The sequence below is a fragment of the Mizuhopecten yessoensis genome, unplaced genomic scaffold (assembly GCF_002113885.1).
Source record: "Mizuhopecten yessoensis strain PY_sf001 unplaced genomic scaffold, ASM211388v2 scaffold10879, whole genome shotgun sequence".
In the NCBI taxonomy this organism is placed as follows: domain Eukaryota; kingdom Metazoa; phylum Mollusca; class Bivalvia; order Pectinida; family Pectinidae; genus Mizuhopecten; species Mizuhopecten yessoensis.
The window spans coordinates 513,043-532,814 of record NW_018408767.1 but is presented as its reverse complement, the minus strand read 5'-3'; the positions used below and the strand labels follow the sequence as shown (position 1 = coordinate 532,814).

At 36.7% G+C, this 19,772-nt stretch overlaps 2 protein-coding genes across 6 annotated transcripts; one reads left to right on the top strand and one right to left on the bottom strand.

Moving 5' to 3' along the window:
• Window positions 1–1,166: 1,166 nt before the first annotated feature.
• Window positions 1,167–7,563, bottom strand: LOC110463230 (leukocyte elastase inhibitor-like). 4 transcript variants are annotated; one of them, XM_021517659.1, is made up of 4 exons: window positions 7,371–7,563; window positions 7,211–7,278; window positions 4,596–4,668; window positions 1,167–3,210 (listed from the first exon to the last, which is right to left on the bottom strand). In XM_021517659.1, exon 4 carries the CDS (start codon window positions 3,201–3,203, stop codon window positions 1,974–1,976), a length of 1,230 nt encoding a protein of 409 aa, XP_021373334.1. In that variant the 5' UTR covers window positions 3,204–3,210; window positions 4,596–4,668; window positions 7,211–7,278; window positions 7,371–7,563; the 3' UTR covers window positions 1,167–1,973. The 4 variants fall into 4 exon arrangements, with proteins under 4 accessions (XP_021373334.1, XP_021373335.1, XP_021373336.1 ...); XM_021517660.1 differs by having other exon boundaries at window positions 1,167–3,207; XM_021517661.1 differs by lacking the exon at window positions 7,211–7,278.
• LOC110463231 lies at window positions 6,913–17,722 on the top strand. Of its 2 annotated transcripts, none has more exons than XM_021517663.1 (2): window positions 6,913–7,032; window positions 16,732–17,722. In XM_021517663.1, coding segments are annotated over exons 1-2 (978 nt in total). In that variant the 5' UTR covers window positions 6,913–7,030; the 3' UTR covers window positions 17,708–17,722. The 2 variants fall into 2 exon arrangements, with proteins under 2 accessions (XP_021373338.1, XP_021373339.1); XM_021517664.1 differs by lacking the exon at window positions 6,913–7,032 and adding an exon at window positions 13,422–13,531.
• The last annotated feature ends 2,050 nt before the right edge of the window (window positions 17,723–19,772 follow it).

Below are 19,772 nucleotides of genomic sequence, written 5' to 3'. Positions count from 1 at the left end.
GTGTGTCTCCCGTTCCCCTTCACAAGCGTGTCTCCCGTTACCCTTCACAGATGTGTCTCCCGTTAACATGTGTGTCTCCCATTACCCTTCACAGGTGTGTCTCCCGTTACCCTTCACATGTGTGTCTCCCGTGACCCTTCACAGATGTGTCTCCCGTTACCCTTCACAGGGGTGTCTCCCGTTACCCTTCACAGATGTGTCTCCCGTTCCCATGTGTGTCTCCCATTACCCTTCACAGGTGTGTCTCCCGTTCCCCTTCACAGATGTGTCTCCCGTTACCCTTCACAGGCGTGTCTCCCGTTACCCTTCACAGGCGCGTCTCCCGTTACCCTTCACAGGCGTGTCTCCTGTTATCCTTCACAGGCGCGTCTCCCGTTACCCTTCACAGATGTGTCTCCTGTTACCCTTCACAGGCGTGTCTCCCGTTACCCTTCACAGATGTGTCTCCCGTTACCCTTCACAGGTGTGTCTCCCGTTACCCTTCACAGGCGTGTCTCCCGTTACCCTTCACAGGCGTGTCTCCCGTTACCCTTCACAGGCGTGTCTCCCGTTAACCTTCACAGATGTGTCTCCCGTTACCCGTCACAGGCGTGTCTCCTGTTATCCTTCACAGGCGTGTCTCCCGTTACCCTTCACAGGTGTGTCTCCCGTTACCCTTCACAGGCGTGTCTCCCGTTATTGTAGGGAAAGATCAGCTTGTCACCCCAAGGGGGAGATAGCCTTGTGCTGACTAGCAAGTGTTCAACTGTGACGTCATTAAAATATGTCACAGGTACTTATGACGTCATCAAAAACAAATGACGATATTCATACTCCACATGTTTTTTTTGTTGAAAAACATGGCAGTCTAATATCGGTGGAGTTGTGACTGAAACAGTAGGATGGGAGAGAACTAATAATTCCCTACCTTGAGGGTGTAACAGAGAAATTTCCAACCCTCAGGCTGATTTTTTGGTTGTCTAACCCTCGTCAGAGCTGCGGGTTAGACAACCAAAACCATTACCCCTCGGGTTGGAGATTTCTCTATCACACCCTCAAGGTAGGGGACGATTCTATGAATTAACATAAAAATGAATTTTAGGAATAGTAACTTATTTTCCCCCTTTAGTTAAGGAGCTACTGACGTGTCTTGTGCCGATTGTAAACATGACGTAATGTACTTTATTCTATTTATAGTTTATTTACATCTGTTTACATATGTACCATCACATTACCTTCACTCCTGTATTACAACTCACATGTTGTCTCTCTAACGTATATACTAGAACTGACTGTTATAACACTACCATACCAAGTTTTATCATATGGCACACCCGGACCACGCATACGAGTGTATTCCCATGACACTAGTTATTTTCGATCATTATCTCTAAATCTCTTACCTTAATAGTCTACATAATTTGCTACCAACCCGGCCATTTTCTGAGTCACACAGCTGGCCTGCAATGACACTCACTCTTGTATCATCCAGCTAATTGTAATAACTGACTCTCTGTTCCCTTTTCTAACACTTTCATCATTATTCACCTGTATCAGAACATGTTTTCTTTGATTAATTGAAAAATCGACTCGTTTTGTAACATTTGTTTTGTTTTGTTATGGTTTTCTTATTATTTTACGTCTAAACATCGATAAACGACATGATGCACCATCAATTCAACAATGAATGGGTAAGAAATCTGCAAACAGTCATATTAGGAAAGATAATTATAGGAATGACAATACCCGATTAGGGAAGCAATTTTGACAGTATTGTTAATATTCATAGGGGCTCATACCGTGACATTATCAGTTTATAATCATACTGTGAGGAATCTATTACTGCAATCAATTGAAATTGAACAACCAGTAACACTTTATCCTTTGAAATAAAAAGGGTCATTTTTTAGATACCATTTAAAACTTAAAGAACTACATTTGAATAGGGTGTATAAAAAGCCCCTGGTTTCTTTTCTTTTCAATAGCTTGTTTTCCTATAATTCATCCTTTTCTTGTGACGAAACAACATCGACGAACCTTCCAATAAACAGAATTGTATCCGACCTATTGTCTCTTATTACAAACATAAATGGGTGATCGGCCTTGAACTGTAATGGAACTGACACTATTACGGCGACAGCGAGAGTAACAGCAGCTGCCTCTGTTCCTTGCTCGTTGACATCTACAAAGGCCTGATGAAAGATGGCCGACACAAACGTCATCCTGGATTCGTCTATACCAGACAGGTCGGCTTTTAATTCTTCGAAAAGATCGGTCATTCCCATTTGTTCAAATAGTGTTGAAAGCTCAAATCCAGATTTAACTTTAAATTTGGGAAGAAACACTACCACTTTTGTAGGTGGCATGTCTTTCATCAGGCTGTGAAGTTTGGATGGAGTTAACTTCTCTTCAAGGGCAGATAATCCATCTTTATCATCTGGTAAAATGATGACCATTGATAAGCTTTTCCCTTTATAGGGCAATTCCAAAACCTCACACTTTAATTCGTCGTCATGTTTTAACGGTAACTTTCTTTCTTTTTTAAACATCATTTTTACAGTCCTGTGTTGACCTTTGAGGGTATGAAAGGTCATATCTCTGGTACCATTGTCGTCGAACTGTGTCTCCCAGTCCCCTTTAAAGTAGATAGCATTTACTAACACCATTATGGTCAATGGATTCAAAGATCCCTGAGGTAGGACGTCTTTTATTTTCTCTGCTGTTTGCTGGCTTACCCATTCGTTGATTTCTTTCCTTGCAGTTTCAAAATGCTCATAGTCCGTGGACTTTATATCGGTTTGGTAGTGTTTTGCACAAAGTTCAATGAAAGACGGTACGATTTCTGCCTTGCTGTTTGGATACAATCTGTTGGCAATCCTAAGTGTGACGTTTTCGTTTTTGGCCATAACCTTCAAGTAGTCTTCATAGGCTTCGTGCACTCGCTGACCTAAAGATTGGATACTAAGAGGTGAAACCATTTGGGCTGCTGTCTGCTCTCTGGCACCTAGATACACCATGGACATGGCCGCAGAGATGGAGAAAGGTGAGCAAAACAGATTTCCATCAGTGGACATTTTAGTTAAACGCTTGTAAATCTCCAAGGTGAACTCCATGTTTGAGTTTTGGAAATCTCTATGAAGTATATCATCTCTAAAGATTTTGCTGTTGCTTTCTGAGAGAAGTGGAGCCGTCACGAGGAGAAGCCACACCACGTGTTCTTTCATATTTCTGCTAGAACAGAAGAATAATCATATTAGCATACAATTTTTTAAAAAAACAAGCAACTCTTCTGAAATTTTCGTTTGGATACTGTATAAAGCATGTCCCATCATAACAGTGCCTATACTGTTTATTGTTATATAATCTTTCACATATCCCAGTTATAAATATGTCAGTGAGAATAAAATGAACATAACTAGTAATGAAAGACTAACCGTTATATATCATTGTTAAAACTCTCACAACAAACGTCTTACACAAATTTACAAGTATATACACTGAATAATAGCATTTTAGGCGTTGATATAATATATTTTGTGCAATAATTGTCGATGAAAAGTTCAACACATTTAATCGGACCTTAGTATCTTTCAAAAAAGTCTGAATCATTCATTTTAATGAGCTTATTGCATTTCATTCCAGAACGATGCAGGCTAACTGTTCTTCAATCTGGACATTGTTATTTGTCAGAAGAAGCAAAAATAAAATTTAACAATCTGAACCTCTGTGCCATTAAAAGTGGGTAAACGTCATTAATTTAATCAACATTTATATCACCTTTTGCAATGTTCTAGCAATCTACATGACAAGTTTCATTACTGCTGGACTGGTGGTTATTCAGAAGGTGAACATGATACAAGTTGATAGTGCCTAGACAGACGGACGAATAAGGGCGCCATTGCCCTTGACTAGGTTTATGGACTGTCAAAGTAGCAGATATTCAAATAATTGATGATATCTTCGTTTCAGTTAAAATATCTACAAGTTAATGTTAAATACCATCATTTCAATTTAATCTATATTCAATTGAATTAAGTAGGTAGAGTTACCATAAACGTTAATCGAATTGAAGCTTTGCCCAGTAGAATCAAAGATAGTTTAATGACATTTAATTAATTCAATTGAAGGTAGGTTGATGATGATTTGAATTTAAATGTAGAAATCTTCAATTCATTTGAGACGTTGTAAATAAACATAAGTTTTAATGACGGCATATGCAATTCTTTTATTTTTGATTAATTTAAGATAACAAAAATTAAAATTTAATCTCTAACTGATATTTTGAATAACAATATATGTGAAAATGATTTCAAAAATCTTCAATTCAATTAAAGATATATACAAAGCAATGAAATGTATCATCAATTATTTGCAAAACCTATCTTCATTCTTTGAAAAAATGTGTTTTTATTTTGAACATGTGCGCTTTAAGGGGAAGGGGCAAACATATGTCGAATTTCGATTCAAGGAACCATAAAGTAAGCATCAAACTTGTTTTGCTATGAACCAGGTCGACAACCCCATATCAAGATGATATCATTCTTCATCATTACTTCCCCGGCTGAAAAGTCAAGAAACGTTTTTTTAGTGCAGTAATAGGAATGAAGTTAACTTACTTGTTAAAGTCCAGATATATATCACCAACACACACCGCCCATTATCATCGAACCCTTGTGCATAAAAAGAACCCTGAAATAAAATCGATCATCAAGTGTTTTTAGCAGATACATCAGTGATCCACACAAAAACGCAATGAACTTGTGTGTTATCAATAAAACTACAAAAAAGTACTTAAAGTACGTTTTTAACAGAGGCAGATTCGGTCTGTTTGATACAGGAAGTCAGCTTTTTTTTTTTTTTTTACAGATTTCTGATACAATAGAGTGAGCAGTCTAGAGTAACCAAGTTCTGAACGAATGGATAACAATAGTTTATAGTGGCGTATTTCTGCCATCGTGATAACACATTCGACTTAACGTGATAATGATCATGGCATTTATTGTATTCTCGTTACCATTACGGTTATGTCGGTATCGGTTAAGACGACATTGATTTAAACATATTTTATTGCAAATAAATATTTACAAAAGAATTGGACACAAGTTTTACCAACTTATCAAAGTCCTTTTCTTCAAATACATGAATATAAACAATAACTTGATAAGGTAATTTACGCAATATACATTAATTATGTTTTTATATGGAAATGGAAAATAGAGACGAAGAAAAGAAGGAGAGCGAAACGAAGTAAAGGATAGTAACACAGATAGAGTAGATGAAAAATAGAGTGGAAGAAAAGACGGATAGAGTAATGAAGTAAATGATAGTAACACAGGTAGAGTCGGAGAAAAAAAAGAGTGATAGAGAGAGAAAGATGATCACATTCAGTCAAACCTGTTGCATTTGCTGATATAATTTTGGACAGATTTTGCAATTGAGGTATTTACATTAATGCTGAATTTAGGATCGCCATATAGGAGCAAGTCTAAAGTTAAATCATCACGAACAGGTTGAAGCTCTCTTATTAATAGATTGCGATGCTGGGTGTATAAGGGACAGACACAAAGGAAGTGATAAGAGTCTTCATATGGATTACCGCATGCACATTCAGCTGTATTTGATAAATTTGCTCTAAGACGACATTAGTATCAGAATATTTCGCGTTCATGTTTTCAACCGATATAATTTTGGAGATACAAGATACAAGATACAAGAAGCTTTTTTTAGAGTTGTATACCTATCAATATGGACAATTAGCTCTTGAGAGCTATTTTTGCGACAAACACAAGTATATAAAATAACAATAACATAATGTAATAGTATCAGTAGTAATAAGTTATGAATATTATAGCAAACAATTTTTACATTACAGAAATATACACTGTAATGTCAAATGGAAGTTAGATATTTAATTGCACAAATTGTTTAATATTATCACAAGGCTTGACACTTATTTACATTATGTTGTTTAGATAAAATTCAAAGATTTGACATCTATTAATGAACGATGTGTTTCTACAATAAATGTTATAACATTTTTGTACATCTATACAAGTGTATTGTACGTACATGCTAATATAGCAAAGGGTAAAAATTGACATCATATACACTAACATAGTGTGGATTGAAAACAGCATTTCATGATTAAGAGATAAAAAAACGTGGTAAAATTAACATTTTCATAACCTGGTTGCCGTTTGTATATTCAAATGTAAAAAATGATATAAAGAAACGTTATGTAACGCACACACTTAACTGTAATTGTACCTTTAAAATGTTGCAATAAATACAGATTGCCAAAAATGAATTACGCTGCATCATACAGGCCAAACTTATTTACAAAAATAATTCCTACAAGAGTTAGTACGGTTTATTATTCAGGATAAAGATTTATTATATAATAAAATATTATATTGTATTTATTATACAATTAAAATGATCGTTAAAAGTAAAACTGTTGGCCATTTATTATTCTGATAAAATTCTGCGGACTACTTTTGTTAGCGGAACATGCTCTCAAATTAGTATATGTGATGCGTCCTTTCTCGTCGTCATTGCATATAGAGACGTTAGTATTGAAACCACTTATGTAGGTAGGTTTCTCGAATTATATAATAAATATAATCTAACACTCGTGTTCATGTTATATTGAACATGAACACTCGTGCTAGATCCTCTATTTATTACACGGAAGAGAATAGAAATGAGCATGAAAAACCGCGCAACGTTCATGATATCTAACTTAACTCATGTTAACCCCCGACCTTTACCACGTTTTAATTTCATGAGCTACGAGCTGACTACTCATTGATGCATGATCCTTTCAAATATGTACTGTACTTGTTAGTCCGAATTATTCTGACGTTTTATCGAATCGACGACAGGCCGATATTAAAAAAGTCGACAAAACGTCAGAATAATTTGGACTATGTACTTGTGTGATCTCATGCACATCTTTCAGACTGCCATCAGCTCCACGAAAATCGAACATACAGCTCTACAGCTTAGCTCAAGGGAAATAACTCCAAACCAATGAGGTGACTTCAATACAATGTACGTAATCCTTCACACTAAATATGCATAGGTGTACATATTTTTTGACGATGTCAGTACATGTTATATACATTGCTTCCCTAGCCATGTTATGAAAGATGGGCGGCAGACAAAAATAGTACAGATAACAAAATATCAATACCTGGTACCGGGTACATTCATATGGATACAAACTCACCTTGTCAGACAGCGCCAAAGAGTGATAGATATACTGTGGCCAGGATACCTGGTTTGAGTGTACGGGATCTAAAACATTGATATATTCATTCATAAGAGAATGTTAGTCACGTTGTTATCGACTAACATTTTCAATATCTATTTGCGTAATAATTACTCACCTATCGTGTACTTCCGTAATCGACGTGGGTAGGTTCTGTTTACTGGACCGCTTTCCTTTATCCGGTTGGCTCTATAACGTTCGACATTATGTTGATGTCGCATCGAAGAACAGCTCAAATATTCAAAGTATATGTCATGTCAAGTAAATGTAAATCGCTCAAGGATGATAGTGATTTGCGAGTCAAGTATGTATGTAGGTATGTATGTAAGTATGTAGGTAGGTAGGTAGGTAGGTAGGTATGTATGTATGTATGTAGGTAGGTAGGTATGTATGTATGTATGCAGGTAGGTAGGTAGGTAGGTAGGGGTGCATGTATGTATGTATGTATGTATGTATGTATGTGTGTGTGCGTGTGCGTGTGTGCGTGTGTGTGTGTGTGTGTGTGTGTATGTATGTATGTAAATATGTATGTATGTATGGTAGGTTGGTAGGTAGGTAGGTAGGTAGGTAGAGGTAGGTAGCTTTGTCATTACTGGAATCGATTTACATTTACAAATATCGTTTTGGCTCCCTTATTTTTTTAACCTGCATGTATTCCCCTTATCCATCACTACTGTGTGCGTATTGGCATTGTTAACGTGTTCGATATCGTATGTGTTCAACCCAAGGGGGATAATCTCAATGGTCTGGTTTACGTGTCGATATCGTAATTGTTCAACCCAAAGGGGATAATCTCAATGGTCTGGTTAACGTGTCGATATCGTAATTGTTCAACCCAAGGGGGATAATCTCAATGGTCTGGTTAACGTGTCGATATCGTATGTGTTCAACCCAAAGGGGAATAATCTCAATGGTCTGGTTAACGTGTCGAAATCGTATGTGTTCAACCCAAAGGAGAATAATCTCAATGGTCTGGTTGACGTGTCGATATCGTATGTGTTCAACCCAAAGGGGAATAATCTCAATGGTCTGGTTAACGTTTCGATATCGTATGTGTTCAACCCAAAGGGGGATAATCTAAATGGTCTGGTTAACGTGTCGATATCGTATGTGGTCAACCCAAAGGGGAATAATCTCAATGGTCTGGTTAACGTGTCGAAATCGTATGTGTTCAACCCAAAGGAGAATAATCTCAATGGTCTGGTTAACGTGTCGATATCGTATGTGTTCACCCCAAAGGGGGATAATCTCAATGGTCTGGTTAACGTGTCGGTATCGTATGTGTTCAACCCAAAGGGGAATAATCTAAATGGGCTGGTTAACGTGTCGATATCGTATGTGTTCAACCCAAAGGGGAATAATCTAAATGGTCTGGTTAACGTGTCGATATCGTATGTGTTCAACCCAAGGGGGATATTTCAATGGTCTGGTTATGTAGTTGCTTCCCTTAGTATGTTTGTAATGTTAACTTTTACAATTAAAATGTTCTGATGTGATTCGCTTATTGTATATCAATTAAATCACCATTAAGTACTTAATGATATTGTCCAAGTAACACTGATATAGGTGTACAATGTGTCTAGCATATGATGTGGTGGTCTGTCGCTGTCTGTTACAACAGATACTGTTCTTCTTTTTCGTATCTAATACCATGGGGTGGATAGATATACTTATGTATTTTTTCTGATACATGTTTATATAATTACAATTTGATATGGAACATACGACAACATTTAACATTTTATGAAATTCTATCACACACTAGTGATGTCCTAGTCCTTCCATCTTCCGAATAGTGTACTACCTGAGACTTTTTACTTTAGGTATCCTTGTAATTTCTTTCACAAGGTAAACGTATAATTGCTTTCCCCTTTTTGGCCATTAGCATCACCGAAAAGTCCTAGAATGACGAAATAGTTGTTTGGTGCTGGGTAATTCCAGTTTAGTGTACAGTATCTATTACAAAATTGTACACGTGCAATCACGTGTACGTGTTTGGTTACAATTCAGGATACTTTGTGGTAGACTCGGCTGGTGGATAGTTGATGCCCGCAATCATGTATTTCGAGTAGAAGCAGGATACATGATACACACACTTTTCTTACAATTAATTTAAATAACCGGTATTTCTCTTATTCCTGAAATTCATATAATTAAGAGGTTTATGCACCTGCGACTCTGGTCAACCCTTTTTATAAAAGCAATTTAGATTTCAACCATTTTGGCCACTAGCATCATCAATGAGTTCAAGAGGACGAGACAACTGTGTAATGTAGTATAATGCTAATCGTGTAAGACACTCAACAACATCATCCCTCAGGTTGAAGATTTCTGGATAGTCTAAAACGGAGTAATGTACTTAAAACCCTTTCAAGGTGAAAACTCGTCAGATTATTTTAAAAAAGATCACCAATCTAAAGAGGAAAGGTTGTTCAATGACAACAAACATAGCATTGTTTTTAATTTTCACAGAGTTTGTTAAAAATCCAATTAAAAATAACTTGTATTAATGACTTGTTTAATAACCTTAACAACAGGACTCAGGCCCTGGTTTCAGACACAATCCTTAACTTAAATATTTTTGAGGTTTCGCTGGGAAACCCCATACGCTATATGAAAAGCCTTATGTAAGAATTTGATTTGGTAGAGCGGCTTAAGATCGTCGAGATCCATTGCGTCTTTTGACTCCAACATGATTGGTTAATAACGCAGTTTCAACAAAACGAAAGCTTGGTTATAGATACCGCACTGTGATCGCGTCATTTGGTACCTACATCACAAAATGGCGCCAGGCGTTTACAACTCTCTCTGAAAATATCATATGTTGTAATATCTCGTCCTTTCCATCTCTTATAAGGATTACATGATTACGTGATACAAGAATAACACGAAATCCACACATTTGTATGATATTCCGCGATTTTTGAGAAAGCGGCGACATGCATATATATGCTATTAATTCACACCTTTGCGAGTTACCTCCCGTAGAACCATCGACAAGGTTTTCACTAAAATTGTAAAATTTTGATGCAGTTGTTAATTTCTCTGATACCCATTTGCTTCTCGATATAAGGTACATTCACGAAAGCGGGGTCAGATAAATATTATCATACATTACATGCACACTTTTTCATATTCAGTTACTAGAAACAGATAGAAATGGGTTTTCGTCACTTAAAATCTTTTCTTTGTTGCTTGTCCAATTTACATTGTACGGCGTCTGGAACATAGCCGATTGCATGTCGGGAATGAGCTGCACGACTCAAGGTCATAGACTACAACTGTTACAACGATCAGGTGTTGGTGAACATTTAACGTGGTTATGAAGCGAGCTAAGTGATCGAATCTTGAATGCAACAAATTACATGTGTCTTTTCACCGAAAAACGTTTGTTTAACTTTATTCACCCTGCAAGGTATTAAGTGTAATATCAATTGCCTACAATTTACCTTATATAGACCGACTCAAATAGTTGGGTCCTCCATATATAACATTTAGGTAGTATTGATTCAGTGAGGTAACGTAAATTCCTTTGTTTAAATTAGTCGTCAGTATAGAAGCAACTTATTAATTGCATCATATGTTGATAATGTTATATAATTTATCAATATATAACGATACTAGACTTCTATTATTAGTTAAATTGGTAAGGTTGTCGTTTATCTAGAAGTCGTAGAAGTTTGTTATCGGCATTTTGAATATACCCATTGTTTGCGTCATTTATAGTTAATGTGTTCCATTAGCAATACGTCTAATTTGTGTCTGAATTGTACAACTAGTGTTTTTATATTGTTTTAGGGAATTATCTTCGAATGTTACAAACAACCAGAACATTGAAGCGATTATCGAGTATTTTGTGTAAAAGAACCCAATTCAACAATGATTTATATTTCTCCGAATATTTTGCTTGTACTTTAGCATTACATTTACCTGCGCAGCATGTGCTGTAATATATGTAGCTATACTTCGTTGATTACTTTTGATACCGTGCGTCAAATTGCAGAATAATTGGATCTTTTGACTTGTTTCAGAAAACAGTGTTTGATGTAGTAGTATAGGACGTCTCTATCGACCACTGTTTTCCTTCTTTATCCTTGTAATCCGCCATCTTGAATTGAGAAGGGATTTTTGGAGGGTTAATTAAAAGACTTATGTACTCGTAATGATGATTAATCGAAGACATTGGAATTATTTGTTTATTGATAATAATGATATTGAATGGTATGTGATTAAATTTATGATTAGTATAGGCCAATTATAACACTAGGTATTGTGTGTAATTTAAAGGGTGGTAGACCCTTTGTTGCAGGTGACAATCTCTATTGAAAATAATCCATTGACTTATGATCCTAAATTCATCGTACGTATTGCTATATATATGTATCATGTGTACACACAGCCAAAAATGTACGCAGTGGTGTGCCTACTCATGCGGTAAGACACTGTATACAGTACAGTTTGTACCAAAAGAGTTATGGAACCGCTTTAATGTATCAATAAAAAAAAAAATGTCAAGAAACGATGTGTACATGTATTCAGTGAAGTTTATTGTTCCCGTTATTAAGGTAAGTATAGGTCAGACAAAAAGTTTTTATGTCGCCTGCGAAAAGCTGGTGACACATAGGTATTGCTATGTCGGTGTCGGCGTCGGCGTCCGCACAGAGGTTTTCGTGCGATAACTTGAGTTTCCTTGGGCCGATCAAAATCAAACTTCATGCAGTACTTCCTTACCAAAAGTGCTTGCTTGGGATTGCTTTTCAGGTCCGAAGGTCAAAGGTCAAGGTCACTGTTACTATAAATAAAAAAATATGTTTTTGTGCGATAACTTGAGTTTCCTTGGGCTGATAGCACAATCTCCCAGCTTCCTGCGCAGGCGACACATCCACTTCCGTGGATTTCTTGTTGTTATGACACAGCGGACTCTTTGTATGTGAATCCATAAGACCCAAACATGTACAATACATAGTCATTATAATCCATTTATCAATACCTCCGTTGGTTTTATGTTGCAATCCTCGGTTTCCACAAGACAGACATTATATATTTGTGAAAAGTGCATATACTATTATTGTCTTATTGCCTCCTTCTGGGTATTCTGAATATACCGTCGCTTCCTTCCCTGATACTCTAATACCTACCACTCTCTCCCGTCTGCATCAGTAGACCACGTGGTTTACCCTCTCTAACAACTCGCTTCCTTTCAGACATTGTCCTCTGCAACACCGCTTCCATGGGGACACTTGAGCAGTTGCTCTGCCTTCGGTATATTGGCCGCTCCGGTCGGTACTGTAAGTATTGCTCCGGGTCTTCTAGATTCTGACATCCTGGGTCTCTGATGTTCTGGCGCTCCGACGTGTTGGTGTGTTTTGATAACGGCCAATATATCGAAGACAGAAAATGGCTCAAGTTTCCCCATGGTAACGGTGCTGCAGAGGACAATTCCTAAGGGAAGCCTTACACGGGTTACATTTACTTCGGTTTTTTATGTTTCCGCATCACGACTGATGAAGTGCACGTTTTGATGTTTGCCACTGCCGAATCCCGTGGCGTTACTAAAGGGCGTTATCTTCAAAGCTGCTCATACAGTATTTCCTATTGTGTGTTTTGTATTTTCTATGGTTTAATTACACGTACCTCCTTCCTACAGGCACCTCTTAGTTGTAATCAGCAATGTTGATACTAATGCATTCATGTAAATTGTATATTGTTTCATTATCTTTATTTGTGAAAATACATTATAGCGTCTGTAAATGGTACGATGTGCACATTGAAATGCCATTAAAATCTTCATTTGATAAACGAAGGTAAATCTTGTTGTATTGTTGAATCTTAACATGTAGGTTTTTACCAGAGTTTACTCGCTGACTTGTCTAGACACTGAATAGTGTATGTTTTATATATATTATTTATATTATCAATACTGACACATTATCCAGTTTACATCGTTGATAATAACACATATTTCATTTTACATTAGTGATACTTTCACATGTGTCTTTAAAGCATTGATATAAACACGTTGTATTTTATTTCCTTGGTACTTGTTTCGTTTAACATAATTGCTTATAATAAATGTGTTTAGTTTATAGCATTGATAGTATAACAATTAACTACCGTACACTATATACACTACGTTAATCTGGACGAGCAGTTGACTGGGTATGTTAATATCGGTCGTACGAGCATTGCTTCAGTAAAAACACAGAACATTTAGTTACCTGGTACTACAACAGATGTGAACAGTTGGAAGATAAAACAACAACTGGTTGCTAGTTACAGGTAAGCCCATTCGTACGTATTGAAAAAGAAAAAGAGAATATGCCAGCAGGCTCTTTTTTATTTTTCATAAAGCAGAATTCTGTGTTTAAAAGGACATACCACATCGTTGGATGTAGTAAGTTCCTATAGTACATGTAAAATCCTGTCTCTACAGACGCCTGCTATTTTCGACATGATTTTAAGTCTCACAGGACTATTTTTGTTACCTTAATTTGTCTCGTTTACACATTCCGAACTTATTTCTTTGTTGGTGTTATGGCCATGGGATCTGACGGTTCTACCCGTCAGAGATAACATCATTGCACAAAAAACCCTGTTACACTCAGGACACACATATAGGACTAGGGTTTATGAAGTTAATCGAGCTGGAATGCTTTGTTATTGAAATTCAATGGTAAACCTTTGTGTAATTTGTTTTATTTGTCGGTTACCTAATAATAATGGCATTTGTTTCGGATGAGACTTGCGTGAATGACAAGTCCCGTCAGACCGTGAATTCTCAAGGTCTCAAGATTTTATTATACAGTCACGTCACAGGTAAACGTGTACGAATCGTGTATACTTCACAAGAGGTGAACTATTACAATTTACGAATGTTATCAGCATTTCTGAACACAACATAAATAGAAAAACAACATAGAACAACATATATTACAGCTATGATACAATACTTAGTGCAACTCAATATACATACACATAATCGAATACAAGTATAAATTTAAGTATAATACAACACATTGCATCGCACACAATATACAAAACACAGTACAACATAAACACATAAACAACATTAAATTTAAGTATAATACAACACATTGCATCGTACACAATATATACAAAACACAGTACAACATACAACACATAAACAACATTAAATTCAAATATAATACAACACATTGCATCGTACACAATATATAAAAAACACAGTACAACATACAACACATAAACAACATTAAATTTAAGTATAATACAACACATTGCATCGTACACAATATATAAAAAACACAGTACAACATACAACACATAAACAACATTAAATTTAAGTATAATACAACACATTGCATCGTACACAATATATAAAAAACACAGTACAACATACAACACATAAACAACATTAAATTCAAATATAATACAACACATTGCATCGTACACAATATATAAAAAACACAGTACAACATACAACACATAAACAACATTAAATTTAAGTATAATACAACACATTGCATCGTACACAATATATAAAAAACACAGTACAACATACAACACATAAACAACATTAAATTCAAATATAATACAACACATTGCATCGTACACAATATATAAAAAACACAGTACAACATACAACACATAAACAACATTAAATTTAAGTATAATACAACACATTGCATCGTACACAATATATAAAAAACACAGTACAACATACAACACATAAACAACATTAAATTTAAGTATAATACAACACATTGCATCGCACACAATATATAAAAAAAACACAGTACAACATACAACACATAAACAACATTAAATTTAAGTATAATACAACACATTGCATCGCACACAATATACAAAACACAGTACAACATACAACACATACACGACATTAAATTCAAATATAATACAACACATTGCATCGTACACAATATATATAACAACATACAGTACAACATATTACACATATACGACATTAAATTCGAATAAAAAAAACAACCACATTGCATTGTTCACAATATAATACAACACACTATACCATTTATCATCATCACTCAACTATATAACAACGTTTCTGATTGGATAAAACTGGTCACATGACGAGGTAGTTAAACTTAATGTCGCCCTCATATTCCCGATCATATCTCCCGTATTCGGAGTCTCTCTAGAAAAATAAGCAAGGGCACCACGACCTAATGACGGAAGCAGACGACTTCAAAAACGCGTCAACATTACCATCTGTACTACAGTGTTTTGTTTTGGCATAATAAAATAGTCACTGCCTTCACTGTTGAGAAACACAAGTATTCATCGAATGAGACATTTGTGACACTTGTCATCGAGTGAGACGCTTGTGACACTTGTCATTGAGTGAGACGTCTGTGACACTTGTCATCGAGTGAGACGCTTGTGACACTTGTCATCGAGTGAAACGTTTGTGACACTGATCATCGAATGAGACGCTTGTGACACTAATAATCGATTCAGACGCTTGTGACACTGATCATCAAGTGAGACGCTTCGGACACTTGTCACCGAGTGAGACGCTTGTGACACTTGCCATCGAGTGAGACGTTTGTGACAATCTCAGAAACTAGACCAGATGTGTGCTCAGAAAAGTAACAAAACCTCAAGGTGAACGTTATATAATAGTGTATCAAGGTACTGTACGTCACTATAATCCGTGATTTATGTCAATGCCCGAAGATTTGCGAATCGATAATTGATTTCAAAAGCATGCGGGGCAGCGGTGGCCGAGTAGTTTAGGCGTCTGGCCGTTTACTATCACTAGCCTTCCATCAATGGGTCGCAGGTTCGAGACCTACGCGGGCCACTAACCAGGTACTGGCCGCAGGCCTGTAGGTTTTCTCTGCCACCAAAACCTGTGACGTAAAATACGAACAAATTGAACGAAATCAACATCATGCGGATATCTATTTAGTCGTTTTGTATAAGGATTTTCTTCTGATATTTTTCTTTTCGAGAAATACAAGTCTCAATAAAAAAAAGGTATTTGAAGTATATTGGCTAGAGGAACTAAATTAATGTTTGATATTGTACTGCTGCTATAGTGTTTGATATTGTACTGCTGCTATACTGTTTGCTATTGTACTGCTGCTATAGTGTTTGATATTGCACTGCTGCTATAGTGTTTGATATTGTACTGCTGCTATAGTGTTTGATATTGTACTGCTTCTATAATGTTTGATATTGTACTGCTGCTATACTGTTTGCTATTGTACTGCTGCTATAGTGTTTGATATTGTACTGCTGCTATAGTGTTTGATATTGTACTGCTTCTATAATGTTTGATATTGTACTGCTGCTATGGTATTTGATATTGTACTGCTGCTATAATGTTTGATATTGTACTGTTGCTATAGTGTTTGATATTGTACTGCTGTTATGATGTTTAAAACATTCGGCGTCTTGATCACGAATAACATTAGTTTGTAGCTTTTTGAAGAACGTGTTTTCCTTTTATTTTGCAGGATTATGAAAGCAAGACTTGCTCACCCAGTGTTTGGATTGGTGATATGGATTCTCTTTGTCATCACGGCTCTTTTCTTAATATTGCTGTCGATCTTGATAAAAGAAAAAATCGACTGCTTAAAAGAAGAAGAACATATCCCTCCTCCCGTACCACTTGTTAAGAAAATTGAGGATTTACCAGTCATTGTGACGGCTGCCCATGCACAAAATTTCGACCAGTCGATGGCTATGCTGCAAACGGTGTTACGGAATTTGAAACAGCAGCATCCGAGCTTGCATGTAATATTCTATGATATTGGCTTGACAGATACTCAGAATGATACATTGTATAATTTGTCAAATGACACCGCTTTTGAAGTTCGCCGGTTTCCATTTTCCGAATATCCGGCTCATTTCCAGAGGATTGATTCTGGCGCCCTAAAGCCGATACTGGTCCAGCTAGTCCTCGGTGACTATGACTTTGTTATGTGGGTTGGGTCTTCCCTCCGATTCCATACTGATGGTAATTTGAACATTCTTTTCGATTTTGCGCGATCTGCTAAAAGCGGAATCATTGTTCTGGACGGATTAGAACTTCTCAAGTCAAAAGCAACAAGGGACCTCGTCAGGCTAAGTGTCCGGGATGAGCCTATTTTTTACGAATATTCCCGAGAATTAAATACTAATTGGCTCCTCGTCAACAGACGAACTGACGTCATGGAGACAGTCATAATCCCCTGGATAAAATGCGCTGTCAAGCGGAAGTGTTTTTTCTCACAACAGACGGTTTATGCGCATCCGTGTGGGGTTTCTAATGAAATCGGAAGCAAATGGTCTCAAAGGAATGTGACAAGACGTCTTGAAGACGGAGCAAATGGATGTGACATCGACCGGTCTGTTCTTTCTGTGATCTTGTATAAACTTCACGAAGGCTGCAGATTTGCATATATGTTTACGAAAAAAATGATTAATTATGACATAACCATTTGCTCCTAAATATGATTTGTTGACGATCGACTTCTTGTCAAGGAGGCGAAGATCGTCAACATGCAGGAACACAACGCACCACATTGTCGACACGCATGGACAAAACGTACCACATCGTCAACACGCAAGGACAAAACGTACAACATCGTCAACACGCAGGGACAAAACGTACAACATCGTCAACACGCAGGGACAAAACGTACAACATCCTCAACACGCAGTGACAAAACGTACCACATTGTCGACACGCAGGGACAAAACGTACCACATCGTCAACACGCAGGAACACAACGAACCACATTGTCGACACGCAGGGACAAAACTTACCACATTGTCAACACGCAGGAACACAACGAACCACATTGTCGACACGCAGGGACAAAACGCACCACATCGTCAACACGCAGGGACAAAACGTACCACATCGTCAACACGCAGGGACAAAACGTACCACATCGTCAACACGCAGGGACAAAACGAACCACATCCTATATGCCTTCTTAATCTCCTATGTTTCAGTATTGGTAATTTTATATTATCAGTCTGTTTTCATAGCTTAAACATTCATTCCCGGTTTTGTTGCTCTTCTCTGTACATTTTATATCTCATTTATATACTTTTGTAAATATGGGTTCCAAAACACACCATATTTTCAAGATGTGGCCTTACAAGTGCTTTTTATCAAAGACAAAATGGTGTAATGTCTAAATATGTGGAAGTTCTTCGGATGGTTCCCATTGTTCTATTGGCTTGATTGACCGCATCGTAAATTATTCAAAGGTCCTTTTCGATGTCACTTTCTCCAATGCCACCTCGACTCTTCCGATTTCCGTGACTGTATAAAACTGTTGATGATACTTTTTTTATTTTGTTTTGTTTCTATATTTCTCCTTTAGTTGTTCATATGAGTTCTGCAATTTGTTGGATTTCTTTTACAGAAATTATTTATTAAAACAACAGCACAGAAGGCAGGCGACCTGACAATAGACACGCTATGACGTGTTTCTCACGTTATTGGTTTAACTTGGTGAATATGTAGGGACTGATTTGTTTGCATTGTTTGGACATAAATGGGTAAATAAACCCTCACATGCACACAAACCTATTAGTACATTACCACTTATCTGTGACCAAGGCCAACAACATTTACCATATTTGATGGAAATATCATCTATCATTATTTTTTATATTATTCCCGACAAGTGATTGGCCAGGAGTGCATCACGTGTCCACCGATAAAAACTGAAATTGACTTGGAGCGCGTGTTTTTTGTTGAAGGACTGGATGTTTCTAAATATCGAAATATGACGTATCTCCAAACAATGCACTGTCCCACTTCCGAAGCTTTTTTGGTGTTTTTTTCAGATTGCTTACATTTCTGTTTTGTAAAATAATAAAACAATTGTAGCCTTTAACTTCGGTCAATACCTGAATTTATCGACCCGAGAAATGACATATTGACCTCGGACTACGTCCTCGGTTAATATATCTTTTATCGGGTTGATAAATCCAGGTATCGACCTCAGCCAAAGGCTATAATTGATTATTATTATTTTTTCATATTATTCCCGACTAGTGATTGGCCAGAAGTGCATCACGTGTCCACCGTTAAAAACCGATATTGACTTGGAGCGCGTGATTTTTGTTGAAGGACTGGGTGTTTCTAAAATTAGAATTATGACGTGTTTCCAAACAATGCACCGACCCAATTCCGAAACCTTTTTTTTTCTTTTTTTTTTCAGATTGCTTACATTACTGTTTTGTTAAATAATAAAACAATTGTAGCCTTTAACTTCGGTCAATACCTGGGTTTATCGACCTCAGCCAAAGGCTTTAATTGAATGATGTTGATATTTATAAAGAACTAGTTGGCGACGTCACTTAATCATATCAATATATCGAAAATATACCTAAACATGTTGTATTTGTATTGCTGAATTACGTGTTTCCCACCCCAATTTAACAAGTGAAGTGGGTCTAATTAGCAGTCGTTCACGCATACACCTAACGAATTTTTGTCCTTACATGTGTATACACGTAAAAAAACAAACATGACTCAGGGAGATCACTGAGA